The sequence below is a fragment of the Ambystoma mexicanum genome, chromosome 2q, assembly GCF_040938575.1.
Source record: "Ambystoma mexicanum isolate Mex_15411 chromosome 2q, UKY_AmexF1_1, whole genome shotgun sequence".
NCBI lineage: Eukaryota > Metazoa > Chordata > Amphibia > Caudata > Ambystomatidae > Ambystoma > Ambystoma mexicanum.
The window spans coordinates 1,395,096,210-1,395,114,090 of NC_090924.1; the positions used below are offsets into that span (position 1 = coordinate 1,395,096,210).

At 45.8% G+C, this 17,881-nt stretch overlaps 1 protein-coding gene across 2 annotated transcripts in view; it reads right to left on the minus strand.

Moving 5' to 3' along the window:
* The window catches only part of KCNH8 (potassium voltage-gated channel subfamily H member 8), a 1,879,819-nt gene that overhangs the window by 436,418 nt on the left and 1,425,520 nt on the right, over positions 1–17,881 (minus strand). For both annotated transcript variants that reach the window (XM_069648885.1, XM_069648884.1), the window contains exon 9: positions 5,197–5,396. In XM_069648885.1, the coding sequence (XP_069504986.1) occupies positions 5,197–5,396 (200 nt within the window). The remainder of the gene's footprint in view (positions 1–5,196; positions 5,397–17,881) is intronic.

The window sequence follows — 17,881 nt, forward strand, 5'->3', positions numbered from 1 at the left end:
TAGCAGACCTTTCCGGACAGTGCCATGTGACCATACGCTGGCGCATGGCATGATGACGTGTCCGAGAACCCGTCCGCACTTCACGATAAGATCTGTGCTTAGCGGACAGTTCGGAACTGCCTTTTCTACTGATCTGGGAACTTTCAACTTCAAAATGTACCCTTGCACAGCTCCTAGACCTATTCTTACTCATTATCCATTAACAGTCTAGTACACAGTACATACTTAGAAGAATATTAGCAAAACTGCTATTTATCGTAAAATGGCATCAGCTATTGCCACCCCTCCTCCTAAAGAGCCACCACCACTGCTGTAATCAAGGAGCATGAGAAACACTGTCCCCTACATTAGAAATAACACACGCGCAACATTTTCCCTTGTCCACCTGCCCGTCCATATTATTGTGTGCTTCCTCTTCCCTCATTTCCCTCCCCACCTTTCGTTCTTAGCTCTCCTGTCAAAAAAAAAGAAATACATCCAAAAACAACAATAGAAATGTTCCTTTAGGAACCACCGTTCACAGTTAAAAAATAGAACTAAAAAAAATGTATAGACTCCATCTACTTTACATTTCTCAGTAAAGTACATAGACTCAATAAGATTTTCCAACATTTCCATTTGCATTTTGTTTTATGTTAATGGGAATATTGTGGCGTTCATCCTCCGTTCCAGGGACTGGAATGGTGGATACCGGCCCAGCAGCTCAAGTTATCAGCCCAAGCGAAGAGAAGGTGGATAACGAGGTCTCCGGACCATTATTCCCCCTTTCCAGCCCCTGTAATGAGGAATGAAGGCCATTAGCACTCTAGGGTCCCAAAGTGGGAACCCGGGGGCCAAAAAAGGATTTTCCTTCCTACACCGGGACGCCTCCGGCTTCCCGGTATAGGAAGGAAAATCCTTTTCCAAGATGGCAACCATGGAAAAGGAAGGTGAGGTTTGATACAGGGCCCCTCTTTGCTTTTCATAGCAGCCTGCAGAAGGCGAAGAGAAAACCCAATGGCCATATTACTAAGAGCACATTTTCTTCCCTTTCAAATCTATCTCAATTTCGAACAACTTTACCACAAAGCCGGTCCCAGGTGGACATGGCCACTTTAACCCCATGTGTTGTCCCTCATGGTCATGGCCAGTAGCCAGATTGTCCGGATCCTGACCTTATTCCATGACTGGGACAATCTGGCCATTGTCCATGGCTACCGGCTATACCTCAGTCACCAAAAAGGTATATCACTATTTTTTGTACCTATATTCACTTATTCAAAAATAAAACACGGGCACATTTGCAAAACCATGCTTTCAGATCCTTGCCAATGTTCCTTCCAGAGGTTTACTGGAAATCCACACATGTTTTAATTTTTCAAAAGTGTCAAATGTATGCACATAAAATAGTCATATAACCTAGCCCCCACTTGACAAAATCCATATAGACTTTATGAAAACATTTATATCTAGATCTAAAATCTTTTAGCAACCTTTTGTGTAGATTTGTGAAATTGCACCACATTTATAAACCTTTACAATATTTTGCCCCCCCCCTCTAATTTTGCCCCCTTTGACAAAATCCCACCAAACATTGCAAAAACATGTATATCTAGATCTATAATGTTTTTGCACACCTTTGGTAAGATTTGTTAGATGGCACCCCATTGATAAGCCTTTAAAATAATTTGGGACCCCCCCTCTAATTTTGTCCCCTCTTGACAGAATCCAACCAAACTTTGCAAAAACATTTACATCTATGTCTATAATCTATTTACAAACCTTTATGTAGATTTGTCAAATGGCACCACATTTATAAGCCTTTAAAATAATTTATGACCCCGCCTCTAATTTTGCCCCCTCTTTACAAAATCCCACCAAACTTCGCAAAAGCATTTGTACCTATATCTTTTATCAGTTAACCAACTTACGTGTATATTTGTCAAAAGGCACCTTATTTATCAGCCTTCATATTATTTTGGGACCCCTCCTCGCCCCCTCTTGACAGAATCCCACCAAACTTTGCAGACTCATTTGGAAACAGGTTTGGAATATGAGTGCAAAAATGTCATGCAGTTTAATCAAGTGGCACTAAAGTTATAAGTCATCCTGGAACTGCTTTTCACCAGCACTGTAATGCAGAGGTGTCCGCGAACCTCACAGGACTGTTTGCAAAAATCCAAACTGTTCATGGACTTTCGCAGTGAAAACACCCGTTTTTCTGGTTCTTTCAGCCATATCCCATCCCATCCTCATCACCCCTTTGCTCCCCAGAGATTATTTGATAAGTTTCACAAGTGCAATGTTGTGTTTTTTAATATGTTTTTACCGCAATATCCGTGGACACCGGCCTATGTCCGCAAATCCAAGATGGTGGACGCATTGAGAAAATGTGACGCACCTCACACTTTTCACCATCCAATCAGCGGGTGCGTCCGATGTTCGCGGACACCACGTTGCCCTTTAAGCCAATCAGAGTCCTGTCCACGGAGCGAACAGGGAAGTGTGTCCGTGGAGCGGACATAGATATCACACATTTGTATGCCTTACGTTTTGGTCTTTTAAAAAAAATACCAGACGGATTTACACCAAATTAACAAAAGCATGCGTTCGGGACCAAGCCGCAGCTCCTGCCACAAATATGGTGAAACGCCGTCCAGCGGTTTGGGCTGTAGGCGTGACCAAAGTTTTTTCCCATTATGTCTATGGGAAAAAAATACATTTTTGGACCCCCCCTATAACTTTGCCCCCCCTTCACCAAACCTCACAAAACTTTGCAAATTCAGAGTGGGCCATATACTTTTATTGCAAAGTTTGGTGAGGACGAAGTTATAAGCCACCCAAAAAGTGCTCTTCCTATGGGTTAAACAATTTAACCATAACTACATGGCCGCTACCAACCAGACGAAGCCCGTTTGGGTGAAACGCGTAGTTGTTTTAGTTCTCTCGTGAGCAACTTGTCCACTGTACTTTACAAATAAAGGACGTTTGATGGAGATCCTTTTTTGACGTATCTGGGTGATTTTTATGATTGAGGAAGAGTGCCATCCAGGAAGCGGTATTCCGCTTTAATTTTCTCTTTTTTTGTTTATATATACATATATATATATATTAATGTCAGTCAAAGATTGTTCCATCAATTCTATTACAAAAGTAAACCAAAACCAACTGAGCACCCCAATGCATGTGAATGCTGTGCTCCATTAGTTTGTTTATAAAAAAGCACAGTACAATATTGTATCCCATCTGAAAAACCCTGTTAGTCCATCCATAACTAGTCCGTGCACTTTCACCTATACTAAGATTGTCCACAGTTCTTACTATAGGTGCTTATAATAAATAATTTATAGCTGGTTAATTACCCTTACAGCTTCTCCAGTACAGTAAATCCAACTCATTCCTAATCTCTTAGTTCAACTGACTTGTGATTTAGTGAGAAAGCTCTAACGGAAATACGCAAATAATTAACCTCTCCTCATCTCTGACCTACATTCCTTCTTGAGCTCAGTATTCTTACCTAAATATTATCCAAAGATAATTTGGTTTTCTTTACATTCCACAATCAATTATTTCACATCAGGTCCAAGCTCTTGAAACCGTATCAGAATACACATGACATAATGTCTAGACTCCTGTAATTGTTCTCATTTCCAAATTGCACATTGCCCACTTTCATTCATAACCCGTGTCTACATAAAGAGCTTGCCAAATGGCAATAACCATAATCCTCCACCACGTGTTGACGTCAATAGTAAATAATCAGACCGTAATTCTGTTAATGTTCTTACCTAATGGCTCTGTGCGTATCATCAAAACGAATTTATCGAAAATGCTAAATTGTGCAAGAAATGTATACTTTGGGTTAATTCCCAGCGACTCCAAAATCTAAAATGTAATATCCTTGGATCAGCTAATTTCTTTTATTAATGTACAGTGATTATTGAGAGTTCATTCTATAAACCCAATTAGGAATGAATCATCAAATTAGTATTCGTTTTTTTGTTGTTGTTGCAGGAAGTAGGTGGCACATTGGCTAGATATCTTATGTTTCACTTTTGTCGTTGTGAGTCTTGTTTGTGCTTAGAGCCAATATCTGGATCGCACCCTGCCAAGTGTGCCTTCTATTGGTTGCACTAACCACCATTTTGAGAGATTGATTTAATAGGTGGTCAGCGCAGTGGAGTATTAGCCCTTTTTTTAGCAATGCTTCTAAATGTATGCACATTTTTCCTCGTGAATATCAATGAGGGATAGCCTGAAAACCCGTCAGGATTACGGCCCACGAGGCGCGGATTTGGACAACCCTGAGTTTGACACAACTAGCAAGATTCAACCATTTGGATAATGTGAAATATCAAAGAAAGAAACCAAACATCTGGGGTGGTGGGAAACCTGAGCCTTATCCCCAGATATTTTCTCCTACAACTCCCACAGACCCTCACCCTTGCTGATGCAGGCAAGGGTTGATGGGAGTTGTAGTCCAAAACATCTGTCGGGGTGCAGGTTGCCAACCAGCATGGAGAAAATACATTTAGCATTAGTTTCATCTGCTTGTGTAAAGTGGAATGGGGAAAATCTATGTTGCCCCAATCCATATCACACAAGAAATTTTGTGATGGAGTGAATTATTGTGACGCTTGTCTCTTCCAGTGTGCAAATAAAAAGTGCAAATAGGTCTTGGTCCAAGTAAAGCTCTGAGGGTATTACATTTATGTATTACACAAAACAATAACATCAAATACTGCACCTCCTTTGCAATCTAGAAAAATGACACTGTGATGCAAAATCTGATTTTGATATCACAACAAAAATAGTGCAAAAATCACACTGCTCTCTTAGGAAATACCCATTTGCACCATTCTGTGTTAGATCGACAGCAACACTAGTGCTAGCTGGTCAGATTTTAGCACTGGTGCAAACGTTGGCTAATTTTGCCACAGAGATAAAGAGTAAGGCTGAAAGCAGCAGAGTGATGCTGTGCTTCAAGTGTAACCTGCTCTCTATTACTTCAAACGTGCAGTCATTTAATTGTCAGTGCACGGATGTGATTACATCGACTCATGAACACCCCTAGTTTTCAGGCAGGTGGGTGCTGCGAGCTCACATGAGGAAGTGATCAGTGCTTCCTGTATAGACCGGAACTGGGCACCTTCTACCGCAATGCCACATCTCTCCACCAGGGGCAAAGAAGTCAGTGAAAGAACACGTTAAAGTTACCTCGTTGGAGTCGATGCCATTGTTGACGGACCAGGTGGTCTGGAAGTACTCCAGCATGCGCTGCTTGAGGGTCTGCGGCAGGTGATGAACGCGGATGAAGTCCTTAAGGTCCTTGGTCCTGGTGTGGTAGAGGGACCAGCGGTTGTACATGCGTTGGATGATTGCCGTCACGTTGCCGAACACCAAGGCGTGCATCAGAGCTGGGGAAAGAAGGAGACACGCACAGAGCAGTGAAGCCACAGGTGGGAAAAAACATCTCAAGCCACCAACTCTGCAAACCAGGGCTGAAGCGATACTTCAGACCGGCAGAGCTCCCAACTATTCAGAAAATGGAGGATTCTAAATCAAACGACTCAGGGCTGTGGAACCTCATACCCACCAACATCAGACTTGATCCCAAGCTTATGCAAATCAGAAAAACAAGAGTCTCTTCTTCACATCCATAGGATTTGCACTTGGAACCCCCTAGCCCAGCTTCCCTTCATTTGACCACTCTTACATGTTGCCCACTAACTGTGAATGTGAACTATTCCCTGTTACCCACTGTTACATGTTGCCCACTAACTGTGAATGTGAACTATATCCTGCTACCCACTGTTACATGTTGCCCACTAACTGTGAATGTGAACTATATCCTGCTACCCACTGTTACATGTTGCCCACTAACTGTGAATGTGAACTATTCCCTGTTACCCACTGTCACATGTTGCCCACTAACTGTGAATGTGAACTATATCCTGCTACCCACTGTTACATGTTGCCCACTAACTGTGAATGTGAACTATTCCCTGTTACCCACTGTTACATGTTGCCCACTAACTGTGAATGGGAACTATATCCTGCTACCCACTGTTACATGTTGCCCACTGATTGTGAATGTGAACTATTCCCTTCTACCCACTGTTACATGTTCCACACCAACTGTGAATGTGAACTGTTCCCTGCTATCCACTGTTACATGTTGCCCACCATCTGTGAATGTCAACTATTCCCTGCGACCCACTGTTACATGTCGCCTAGTAAGTGTGAATGTGAACTATTCCCTGCTACCCACTGTTACATGTTGCCCACTAAGTGTGAATGTGAACTATTCCCTGCTATCCACTGTTACTTGTTGTCCACTAACTGTGAATGTGAAGTATTCCCTGCTACCCACTGTTACATGTTGCCCACTAACTGTGAATGTGAACTATTCCCTGCTACCCACTGTTACATGTTGCCCACCAACTATGAATGTGAAGTATTCCCAGCGACCCTAAATGTTCTGCTGGTAACAAAAGCTATATTATAAGGACTATCCCCCCTCCACCTGCGCCCGTCAAATGTATCCATGTCACCCCTGCTAATGTCTTGCACCCTTTGCTTCTCGAAGCTAGGCTCGACCTCATTCATTTCAATAATATAATTAAATACTCTGTACTCCATAGGCAAAGCTTTTAGTTTGTCCAATTTCTTGAAAGGAATGAGTGAACGCAACCAATAGGGTGAGCTTACTGTACCCACACTGCTATCTCCAATTTCACCTCTACGCTTCCCACACCCCTGGTACAAAGACCTTTCTTTTCTTAATCCCAGTTGTTCTGGTCAAATATTGCATACGTAAGAAAATGATATTGGAATTTCAATATTGAGCCAATGGGTTGGTCAGCCATCTTGCTGATCTACAAGAGGGACAAGTCGCCTAACCCTCGATTTGGAGGGCGTGGCGGGAACAATTATTCCCACAGGGCACGGCCCACCTAACGGCTGGCAGTCTTGGGGGCAGGAATCCTGCATCCTTTAGCCACTGGGCTGGAGAGGTCATCCCACAAGTCTGCGTCTGCCTCCTTCCTGCAGTACGTCTGCTGCATATTAAGGGCCTGATTCATAGAGCGTTTTCCTATGGGATGTACACCATAATAAACTGCTTCTGTGAATCAGGTCCTATGTGTGTAGTTGTCTAACTGGTTGTGTGAAAGAGATGGGCTGTGAAGGGCTATAGGGGGCAATATCCTTCTCATTGTCACTGTCACCCCTGGGCTAGAGATGCTTGCGGGATGCCCTCCATGCAACCGCTGCTGTTACTTACAGAGCTATGATATGAACACCACTGTACTCTCAATACAAAAACCAAGGTAAGTAAAAATACTAAGGGCCTTCATGGAACATTTAGCGCAGTGCAAAGTGACTTGCACTGCCAACAAAGACGTTGAACTGGGCCTAATTCACAAAGCGGTGCAAAGTGTATTTTGGCAGAGCAAAGTCACTTTTTACTTCAAAAGTACTCTTTGCACCTTGCTAAAGGGCCTAATTCACAAAAAGCACATGGGGTCTAATTCAGGGAACCTTTAGCACAGTGCAAAAATACACTTTATTTATTTATTTATTGTTTGCTTGTTCGGCACTTATACAGCAAATACATTCTGTTTCAAAGCGCCCACAGGGCAACAGGGAGAGAACATGGGATTAAAGAACATAAAAATACACACATATAAATACAGTGAGGTGAAGGAACGGACAAACCTACTATGTCTTGTGAGTATTCAGATTGTGCTAGTGCAGCAAGGAAGAGGGCAGTGGGGTATGTGCTTGGATGTTCGTGCTAGGGGGTGAGCAACAGATGAAGTGCCAGTTAAAAGCAAGTGCTATAAGGCCTGGAGTCACCTTGGGTGTTAAAGTGCGAGTTTCCAGGGCGGAGGGTGAGTCGGGGCAAGTGCTGAATGTACAGAGATGCTGGGAAGGTTGGCTGTGAGTGGTCAGGGGCCCAGAGGATGCATAAGGGTGCAACTCACCAATCACAGAAACTTTGAGGTTAACAGAGGAGGGAAGAAGGAAAAGATGAGGAAAAGAGGAAAGTCTTGAGGTGCTTTCTGAATTTAAGATGGTCCCGCTCAAGCCGTAGAGGGACGGGTGGCTGTTTCAAAGGAGGGATACACTTGAGGAAAGCAAACAACCTCCTGCTCTCTGTTTAGCGAAACGCTTTACACACAAGGAGTTGGAGACAGAGGAACGAAGAGGTCTAGAAGGAGAGAATTTTGTAAGAGAGAGTTGCAGATAGAGTGGTCCCAGGCACCAGACAGCCATGTGGATGATGCAAAGGGATTTGAGTTTGATCCGTGCAGCAACCAGGAGCCAGTGAAGACTTTTAAGGGCAGGAGAGATATGGTCCCTGGGGTGGAGGCAAAGGATAAGTCTTGCTGCTCTATTCTGGATTCGCTGAAGGGGTCGCAGAGTGGAAGAAAGAAGAATGAGGAGGAGGCAATTGCAATAGTCAAGCCTAGAGAGAACCAGGGCTCGGGAAACATTGAGCTCTGGGGGAAAGTGAGAAAAGGGAGAATTGAAAGTGGAACTTCTTGGCAATGTCCTGATTGTGAGGGAGGAAGGAGAGATAGGAGTCAAAGATGACTCCAAGGTTTCTGGCTTCAGAAGAAGGAGCAGGGTGAGAGTCCATGGATGGAGGCCATCAGGTAGGAGGGTGCCAAAAGCAGTGACTGAGCTAACATTGTACCATGTCTCAGTAAGAGCGAGGATGTTGAGGTCAGTGTCAAGAAGGAGGCAGATGTCAGCAGAGTGTTTGTTGGCAGAACGAGTGTTAAGAGTTGCCAGGTGGAGGAGGTCCCTGCCTTTTATAGTTTTTCTGAGGAGGACTACAGGGGTGTGATACTCTGGTCAGAGGGGGAGGGACAGTGAGAGTAATAGGCAGAGGCAGCAGAAGGAAGGACGTTAATGAGGGAAGGCAGGATCCGGTCAAAGAGCAGGAGGTTGGGTTGAGAACCCTGAACCAGGATAGTGCCAATGTGGTGGACATTAACGATGCAACGTGAGAATGAGAAGCTGGTGAAATGACTTCCCACTTGGTGCCACTGTTAATCGGAGAGCAATTGAAAGGAGAGATAGTAGAGATGAGATGTGGGGTCCATGATATCCAGAAAAAAGGATATCCGTGAAGACCTCTCTGGAAGTTGCACTGACATAGATGTCTGCGATGGGAAGGCCAGGGTTTTCACGCAGCATGTCTTTTTGTGGTTTATCATTGTAGACTTAGTTACAGGGGGGTAGGAGATAGAGTAGCAATTAGAGAAGATAGAAGAGATGGTGAGTGCCATTAGGGTGGCAGAGGGAAGTTTAAGGGGGAAGGGAAAATGGTGACTGCACTGCACAGTTCTGGCCTAGTCTCACAAGAGGGTTAGTATTTACAGAGAAGAGAACAAGAGAAATCCTATTAGGGCAAGGATGAAAAATAAATTTAAGAATGGTTTTGAATGAAAAGGCACTAATGCACACAGCTAAATTTGGGTTTGTGAGATGAACACAGAACATTGAGAGAGTAGAGTAGGAGTTAGGCAGAGTAAGATAGATGTAGATATAGTAAAGGTTGCTATTGCTGGAGGCAGATGAATAGTTCAGCCGTCACTCACTGTAAGTCCAAGAGATCGTAGTGGTGCTGGGGCTCAGGTTTGGTGGTGAGCAGAAGGTGAACATCAGGTTGTAGCATGGTAAACATTGGGGGCACTCACAGCCCTTCCATGCCCTGGAAGGCTCAGGGGCCTTTGAATCGGGCCCTGGAGGTGGGCCGGCTTTCGCTTGCTGGCTTGCCTGATTGTGCATTAAAAGTGTGAGGGGGCCAATCAGAGCCAGGCTACCCACATCAGAGCAGGCACATTAGATGCAGTGATCCTGTGGTGGCCATCCTGGAAAAGGATGGCCTGTCCCAAACACTGCGTGAAAAGTATAGTGCACCAAAACACACAACAACAGAGGAGCACATATGCGTTATTGGTAATCATAGTCTTTGAAATTAATTATTTTGGAATTGAAGTGAGTCAGCTGCTAACAGATGAGCGCCCTGTGCGCCGCTTCTTTGATGGGGCCAAAGATCCCACAAAGAACAGCAGGGCGTACCTTTCGATGGGTGGTATCTGGGAGGGGGGTCCTCCAGGCATTGCAGTAGTCAGGGAGGCCATTGCTGGTCTGGATGGAATCAAAGGAGAATGGGCTTAGCACCACTCTGTGAATCGGGGTGTTCGTTTGCAGTGCAAAGTAACTTTGCACTAGTGCAAAATCACTTTGCACTGCGCTAGAAATTCCATGAATTAGGCCCCAACTACCAAAGTATTAAAGCAGCAGTGACCTTATTCAAGCTATATTCAAGGTGTCCATGAAGCCATCAAATGCAGGGTGCACAAGGCGCTTCTGTGCACCTTAGGGATTTGGAGGCTAACCAATACAAGATCACGATTCCCAAAACATCGACTTCAGCGCATCCAAAACCAAATAATGGCAGCTCCCTGGGACTCCAAATGTTGCCATTATGGTGGGCTTCTTTTTCACCCAGCCTTAGAAGAAATGTATGTACTAAAATGCACCAATTGGCTAGAGGGTAGAGCCTAGCTAGAAAGATCAAGGCTGCACCCTATGCATAGACAGTGTCAACAGTTGGCGAGCAGAGCACCCCTTCCCCGCTTAACAGCAGTGGGAATAATTTGACAGACCTTTTTTTTCATGTGCAACTTGTCATGAAGCCTGCTTTTCCAGACCCGACAACCGGGGCATTGTGTTCCCCTATGCAGGTGCAGATGCAATTTCCTTAAACTGAACTCCATCTCATCTCACGCGCTAAGCAATTCCCTGCCTGCGCTGGTACCCATTCTGGTTGTAAATACACATTTCCATTTTGGTAATTGTGATGAAGTCACGTGGCGCGACCGCAACGTTCTGCCGTCGCGCGCTGATATAAATAAAAGGGGCAGTCCCCGATATGGCAGTGCCCGCGGGAGCCCGAGACATGAAGATCTGTGTCCGTGTGTTTATTGGAGGTACGGGGGATGGGGGGGCAAGGCATTCATAACGGGAGTCCCGAGGCAATGCTGATTGTAACAGTAATGAATTAAACATAAGCCCCAGGTCTGCATCTACAAACCACAGGGCAGAACACTCCATTCCTTCAAAGCTAGACAATGGGCCTCATTACACGGTAGGCGGTAAGGGTTTACCGGTACCGGTAAGGGCACCGGTACCGGTAAACCCTTACCGCCTTACTATGAGGTCCCTTTGCGGGTCCTCCCTTAACGCCTGGCTTTTCCAGGTGTTAAGTACGGTACCCGCAAAGGGACCTCAGAGCTAATTACGGTACCGCAATTTGCGGTACTGTAATTAGCACCTTCCCCATTCCCATTATGCCCTATGGGGCAAAAATGGGAATGGGGAAGGGTAAATGGGGATTGGGGAATTACCGCCCCCGCTCACCTTGGAGTAGGGCGGTAATTCCGCCATCCACCAAGGCGGACTCGGTACGGTACCGGCAGCAACCATGGCGCTAATAGCGCCATGGTTACCGCCTACGGTGTAATGAGGCCGGGTACTCTTTGCGCATTGGGGCCGCGTTCATATCCGCTGCTGGATTTAGACGTTGGGCCGCACTCCTATAGCTCCCTTTGCAGGCCCGCTTGGAGGTGGGGTTGAAGGATGGCGCAGCAGCTAAAATATGTATGTATCTATGTCCTGCTAAAGGAAATATAACATACTCCTTTGGCCTTTTGAAACAAAACATGTAGTTTGTTGCTATACTAGTCAAATATGGATTTAACATGCTACAGCAAACCATAGCTTATATTGGACAGAGAAAATGTGTAGACCGATTGCACAACGCATTAGCTTTCACAACCGAAAGGGCATTTTTAAACAATCACTATATTGCATCATCTGGCCAAGGCATTGCATTCACATTTTACAAGCGCTGCAGTCAGCATGGGTCGCCACCTAAGGGGATTGTGTAGTAAACCATTGGGCAGCATCAAACTACTGCAGTTGCCCCATGGAAGTGCCCTATTCATGGAAAAGGGTGCATTTGTCCTGCAATGGCCGCACATCGAGAACGACACTCTGTGAGCCTGCATGCATAATAAAAAAATGCGTGCCCAGCGTATTCATGGAATTTTCTGCGCAAGGCGCCTGGTACGCCCCTGACATGCCACCATGCAAAGCAAAAACAGCCAGAACAGCACCTTTGTGTGCTCCCCCCGAGTGCAATCAGAGGCACAATTCAAAAAGTATGTGAGGTCCCCCACAAGCGGGCCTGCATCTTGGGGACCCTGCCGGGGGTCCCGCGTATCTCTTACCGGCACCCTGACAACATATGTATCATAACTCGGGTAAAGCTCGGAATATCTGTGTGCGAACACCCTCACACCATTCCTGCACCAAACTACACTACATATGCGCACCCTTAAGTCCGATCGGACCCCCGGCTGGGTACACACACCCACCTCTGTGCTGAGATTCCTATGCATAAGGTGTACTTACCCATGCCTTCGGGGTGGCGGGGAGATAGAGGGCTTTACGTGGACATTTCGCAGGCAAGAGGTTGTGCAGTCACATTCATGAATATGCTTTGTCTTGCACATTTGTGGACGTGCTATGGACTGCCTGCGGCCCGTTCCTTCCAATGCCTACTTTTTCCCTTTTCCCAGTTCGCCCCCTACTCTGCCCTCTGTGCAGGTGTCTTGCGCAAGGCACTCGACCACTCGTAGAGACACGCTGAGTCTGCTTGAAGCCGCTGCCAGTTATGAAAAATGGCAGTGCAGTCGCTTCCACGAATCGCCGAACAACGTTTCACACGCAGAAAGGTGCGCAAATCTGGTATGTTACGCACAAATAAATCCATGAATTGGGCCCTAAGCCTTTAGGGTCAGGAAGCAAGAGATGTAAAATCAAGCAACAACCACAAACAAGTCACTTCAGAGCATTTCTGCCTATGGTGAATGTTGAACAGCCCAAATTACACAGCAGCAAGCCATGGCTCCTTTATCAGTATTTGGCCCATGTTTACAGCATCGAGTATCTGTAGAAATGTACACTTTAGGAGAACACATACTTGTTTATTGCAGTTTGACATGAGTCTAACTTTATAGAAGCCATCTAAATGTGTAGATGCGTGTGTGTGTGTGTGTGTGTGTGTGTGTGCGCGCGCGCGTGTGGTGTGTGGGGGCTTCGGTGCAGCTTGATATATTTAAGGGAGTGATTTCTGACAATTATTGCACTGCATGGAAATCCCACTTTTTAGGACTGTTCTCTTATAAACCTGTTGAAATATTACCTCCTTAGCTATCAGATGGGAATTTACATGCCAAAATAATTCTGTTCTCTCGTGCCAAATGTGTGGCATTGTAATCACTATAACAATTTAAAAAAAGGCACGGGTAATAGGATTAATACTATTCAATGCCATATATTGTCATTCTTTTAAATAGAGATACATGTTTCTGAAAGAGGTGTTTGCATGAAAGGGTTCCTAACTCACTTCACCGCAGAGGTATTAAGCCATCAGTCAAGCTGAGACCCACAGAAGAAGCCACCTGAAATAACCTATGGCAGCCGGGTGGAGATGCTGCACAACCTTCACCAGCTCTGGTCTAGATTGGGAACCTACCTTCCCCATAGACACCAAGTGGACATGTAAGCTGGCAGAGGAGGGGAAGGAAAAGTGGAGAGGGGCAATCACTGTGAAGGTCATTAAAGGGCACACAAAAAAGGTGAAAGGCCGAAAGAACTTGACTTGACCACTGGCATTGCGTTATATAGCTGAATATTGAAAGTCGCTAGTAGGTATTTTGTCTCATATATCACCAGTACGCCGCTATGGTCTGGGAAATGAGCAGTTATACGCAATGAAGGATGGTCAGGAATCTCCTTAATCTGTGGTTTCCAAGATAATCGCCGTCGACCAATGAATTAAAGGGGAGAGAGATGTGCCGCCAGGCCGCTGTCTCGCTTGCACTGGTGGGGCAGAGCCCCTTATATGTCACGCTCGCCCCTGAAAGGCAGGTTCGACAGTTCATGAAATAATCCGAGGTCAGATTAGTGTCTGAGGTAGAAGCAAGTCAGCCATGCTATTGACGGTATCGCGTCCTTTTGCCGACACCTGGTTTTCCGACAGGTGTTTTGCTGCTGGAGTTTTGCTGAAAATTTTCATCGATGTTTTTGGGGTGGGGGGGCTGGGAATGGTTAAATAAAGGGTTTGGGGGGAAGATACATAAAACATTTTTGAAATGAAGGGGATATGAGGGGCATCCCCCAAAATAATAAAACAAAAATGTTGATGACTTTTTTCGGGAAAACTCCTGTGGCAAAACACCCGTCAGAAAAAAGGGGGTCGGGCAAAATGACATGGAACCCTATTGACAAAGCCCTAAGGGCCTCTCAAAGGCATAAAGCAAACGCAAGGGGTTAATTCTGCTCTATCAATCACCCAACTCGCCAAGCAGTGGGGTAACCCACTGATTCTTCAATAGACCTGCCCCCTATAGACACAGCAGCGAGAAGTTGGGAACCTCGTCCATTGCAAGCGGCCCACCTGGGACATCCTGGCTTACACCCTGTGACAATCCTAGGAATGCTGACCCTAGCCCCACCCGTTAGCAGTCAGCCTTCTTCCTGTGGGTGCTGGACCAGTTCTGCAAATATTACATTTGGGAAAGACTGACAAACCTATCACATTGTATTTTCTCAGTCTTCCTTTATTTACCTTGATTGGTGATGCTAGCAATAGCAAAACTAATGACTAATTATATAGCACACAGAACAGACAGAATTACCTCTGGGCGCTCGAATGACACTTCATAAAGTATGTGTTATTTTTACCCAATTCAGCATAACTCAGCAAACCCCAGAACGGCCAAGGTGCCTTTTAACAGCAAACATATAGAAGTTGCAGATGGATGGCCCCCATCTATGGGACTTGAGGCTCCTTCGCATCACTTATTTATTTACTGTGATTTCATGTGAATGTGTATCCTATATTCAATGCAGTTTCATTACTTACTCAAAATGAACCACCCTGAGTATTTTTTAACACATTGGGCTTCATTAGCCGGTCTGGATTTAACAATGCTGGTAAAAATGTACTGGCACCGTTTTCCAGACCGGCTAACTCCGAGTTCTGTGGCCTTGTGGTGTTACACCCACCAGGTTGACCTAGTGGGTGTAACGCCACTGGCCGCAGACAGACTAGGAAACACCGTTTCCACGTCCTATGCGACTCCACGGGAATGGGGATTTACAGAATGCCGGCTCAGGAATAACCTGATCACCGGGGCTGTAATGCCCAGGTAATTCCGCCAAGTCCGGAGCCGGTAAATCCCCACGAGTCTTGTGGCAGCCTGCCGGTTTTACTCAGACTTGTAATGAGGCCCACTGTATTTTGTCAGACTTCTAACAAGATCTGGGCACACACAGAGGACAGCCGCCGACTCTCTATATGGTTCTAGTTTCTGGGTATTATTTCTATTGAGGTTGATAGGAACCTGCCGCTTTTGTGGCTCACATTTGGTATCTGTGGCTGAGCAATCAAGGCCCAAGGCTGCAGGAGTCGGTTTCTTCAGTGTTCAGCATGAACGTTCAGGGAGAGTTACATACTTTAAAAAAGGACTTAGCTCATTTAAACTTCACTGTCCTGTGCTTATGTTTATCCCTTGTGTTAATGTTTGCACCCCGATGCCTGATGGCTGTTTGGGGCATTTCAAATAAATAAATAAAATAAATAAATAAACCAAACAATATCCCTTAGACTGTTCAGTGTTTCTCCTCCATTTGACATTCTGCAGGTCTATCTGAGGTGGTACAGCCCGCAGAGATTCCCCTACACGGACTTGGCATCTACCTCCTGCTGCCTATGATGCCAGCCAGCTATCATTTCCTGCTCCGCCCATCCTTTATTTAGGTGCCTGGGACAATCTTCACTCTTGACTCCGCTTCACTTTACTCTCTCGGCGCCCTTCATCTATATGCTGCACCGTGCCTCATGGTCTCCACCACCCCCATCCCCCATCTGCACTGTGAGGGCGCTGCTCCTCCCCTCACATCTCTGGTAGCCCTGTTTTTAGAGTCTATCCGCAGCCAGTTACATAGGAGCACCCGGGAGGATTGCTCAGGGGCAACGCACTCGCATTGGAAGCAAGACGACATGGAGCAACACAGGTTCGATCCCCGAGTCTGCGCTTAGAAACCTCTGGGTATTAAGCGCATTATAAATAGCCAATTACAATCCACCCATGAGGACTTTCATACATTTGAGCAATCCGCCATTTATGCCCTTTGGAGAAACTTTTAGGGCCAAAGAATCTTGTTAAATGCCCTCCCTACGTTCATTCCTTTAACTCGGTCTGATCCCAAATAGAATAAAACAAAGGTGTGGGTGCTCTGGCCATAGGACGTTGGCTGCCTTGAAGCTTTATTGTGAAATGGTGACCCAACAATCGTCAAGACAGAAATAAATAAACAAACAAATGATAGTTCAGCGTTATCCCATGGAGGGGTTTCAATGAAGTTGAGCTCTAAGTTTTCCACTGTTTCTCTATTTGGATGGATTGAGACCCATGTGGTCATGGCACGCATGAGCCAGGAATCTCCCTTTGCTTCCTGTGCCCTGTTTGTGCTCTGTGGGGGATGGAGCGCTGTGAGGAAGCATCAGGACCAGGGAAAAAGGTACTCATTTAAATAAATGTATGCCTGCATGTATTCTTGTGTTGTGTGCAATGAATGACTGTCCGATGATGGGTGTGCATGTCAATGAGCGGTGGCATGCTGCGTGTGAATGAGCGAGTGAATGTTGTGTGAATGTGTGTGTTTGTGCTGGGCTCAAGAGCTGCTTCTGGTGGGTGAGTGGGGAGCTGGGAGTTGTGCAACAAGAGCATTTAAAACATCAGATCCCTGTGCGAGGTGCAGGAGGTCTGGGGGCTGGCATGGCATTTTTTACTGGGCATCTGTGAGAGGTGTCCAGTAAAAAAAAAAAAACAATGCTTCCACCTTGGGCCCCTCAGCATCTAACATGCACACATAATCACATTGATTATGTGTGTGTGTGAGGCGTTGGGGCCCATGAGGCAGGCATGGTATCCCGGGTAATAAATGGCATACCAGACTCCTGACCCCCCCACCCCCCTCTAGCTTCTCGTATGAAATGCCATGCCTGCCCTAGGGCCCCCCAGCTTCTCGCATGAAATTGATTATGTGTGCTTGCAAGGCTCTGGGGGGCTCATGTCACAGGTATGGTATTTGTTACTGGGATCTATGTCTAGTACAAAATGGCATGCCTCCCCTCTAGGCCCCTCAGCACCTCACAAGCACATATACTGAGAATGCATTTATTTGTTTGTGTGATGCACTGAGAGGCCCAGGGAGCAAGCATGACAGTTTTTACTGGGCATCTATGTCTAATGCTATACATGCCCCTGAGCCCACATAGCCTTGCACATATAATCTGCCCTCCAAGCCCACTGAGTGCCTTGCACGTACATATCATCACATTCACAATGAATGTGATTATGTGTGCATGCAAGGGTCATTTGTCTCACGAGAGGGCCATGGGCCAAACACCATCAAGGTGAGATTTTTCATCACAGATGTCAGCAAGGACACTCTGCTAAGCTGCGCCGCGGCTGAGGCCCTTAAGATTGACAGCTTCACATATGGGGTCTACGTGGAGAACATTCACGAGTTGCTGCACAAGTTGGAAAAGATATTTATGGGCATCAAAAAGCTGGTAAGGGATCGGCATCCCTTGAAACAGCATATTGATGAATCCAACTGCCCGGTGGCCCTTAAGCACAGGGTTCCTTTTTATCTTAGAGACCAGGTGGGCAAGGAGATAGAACGCCTAGTGGAGATGGACATCATTGAGACAGTAGAGGGGCCAACCCTGTGGGTGTCA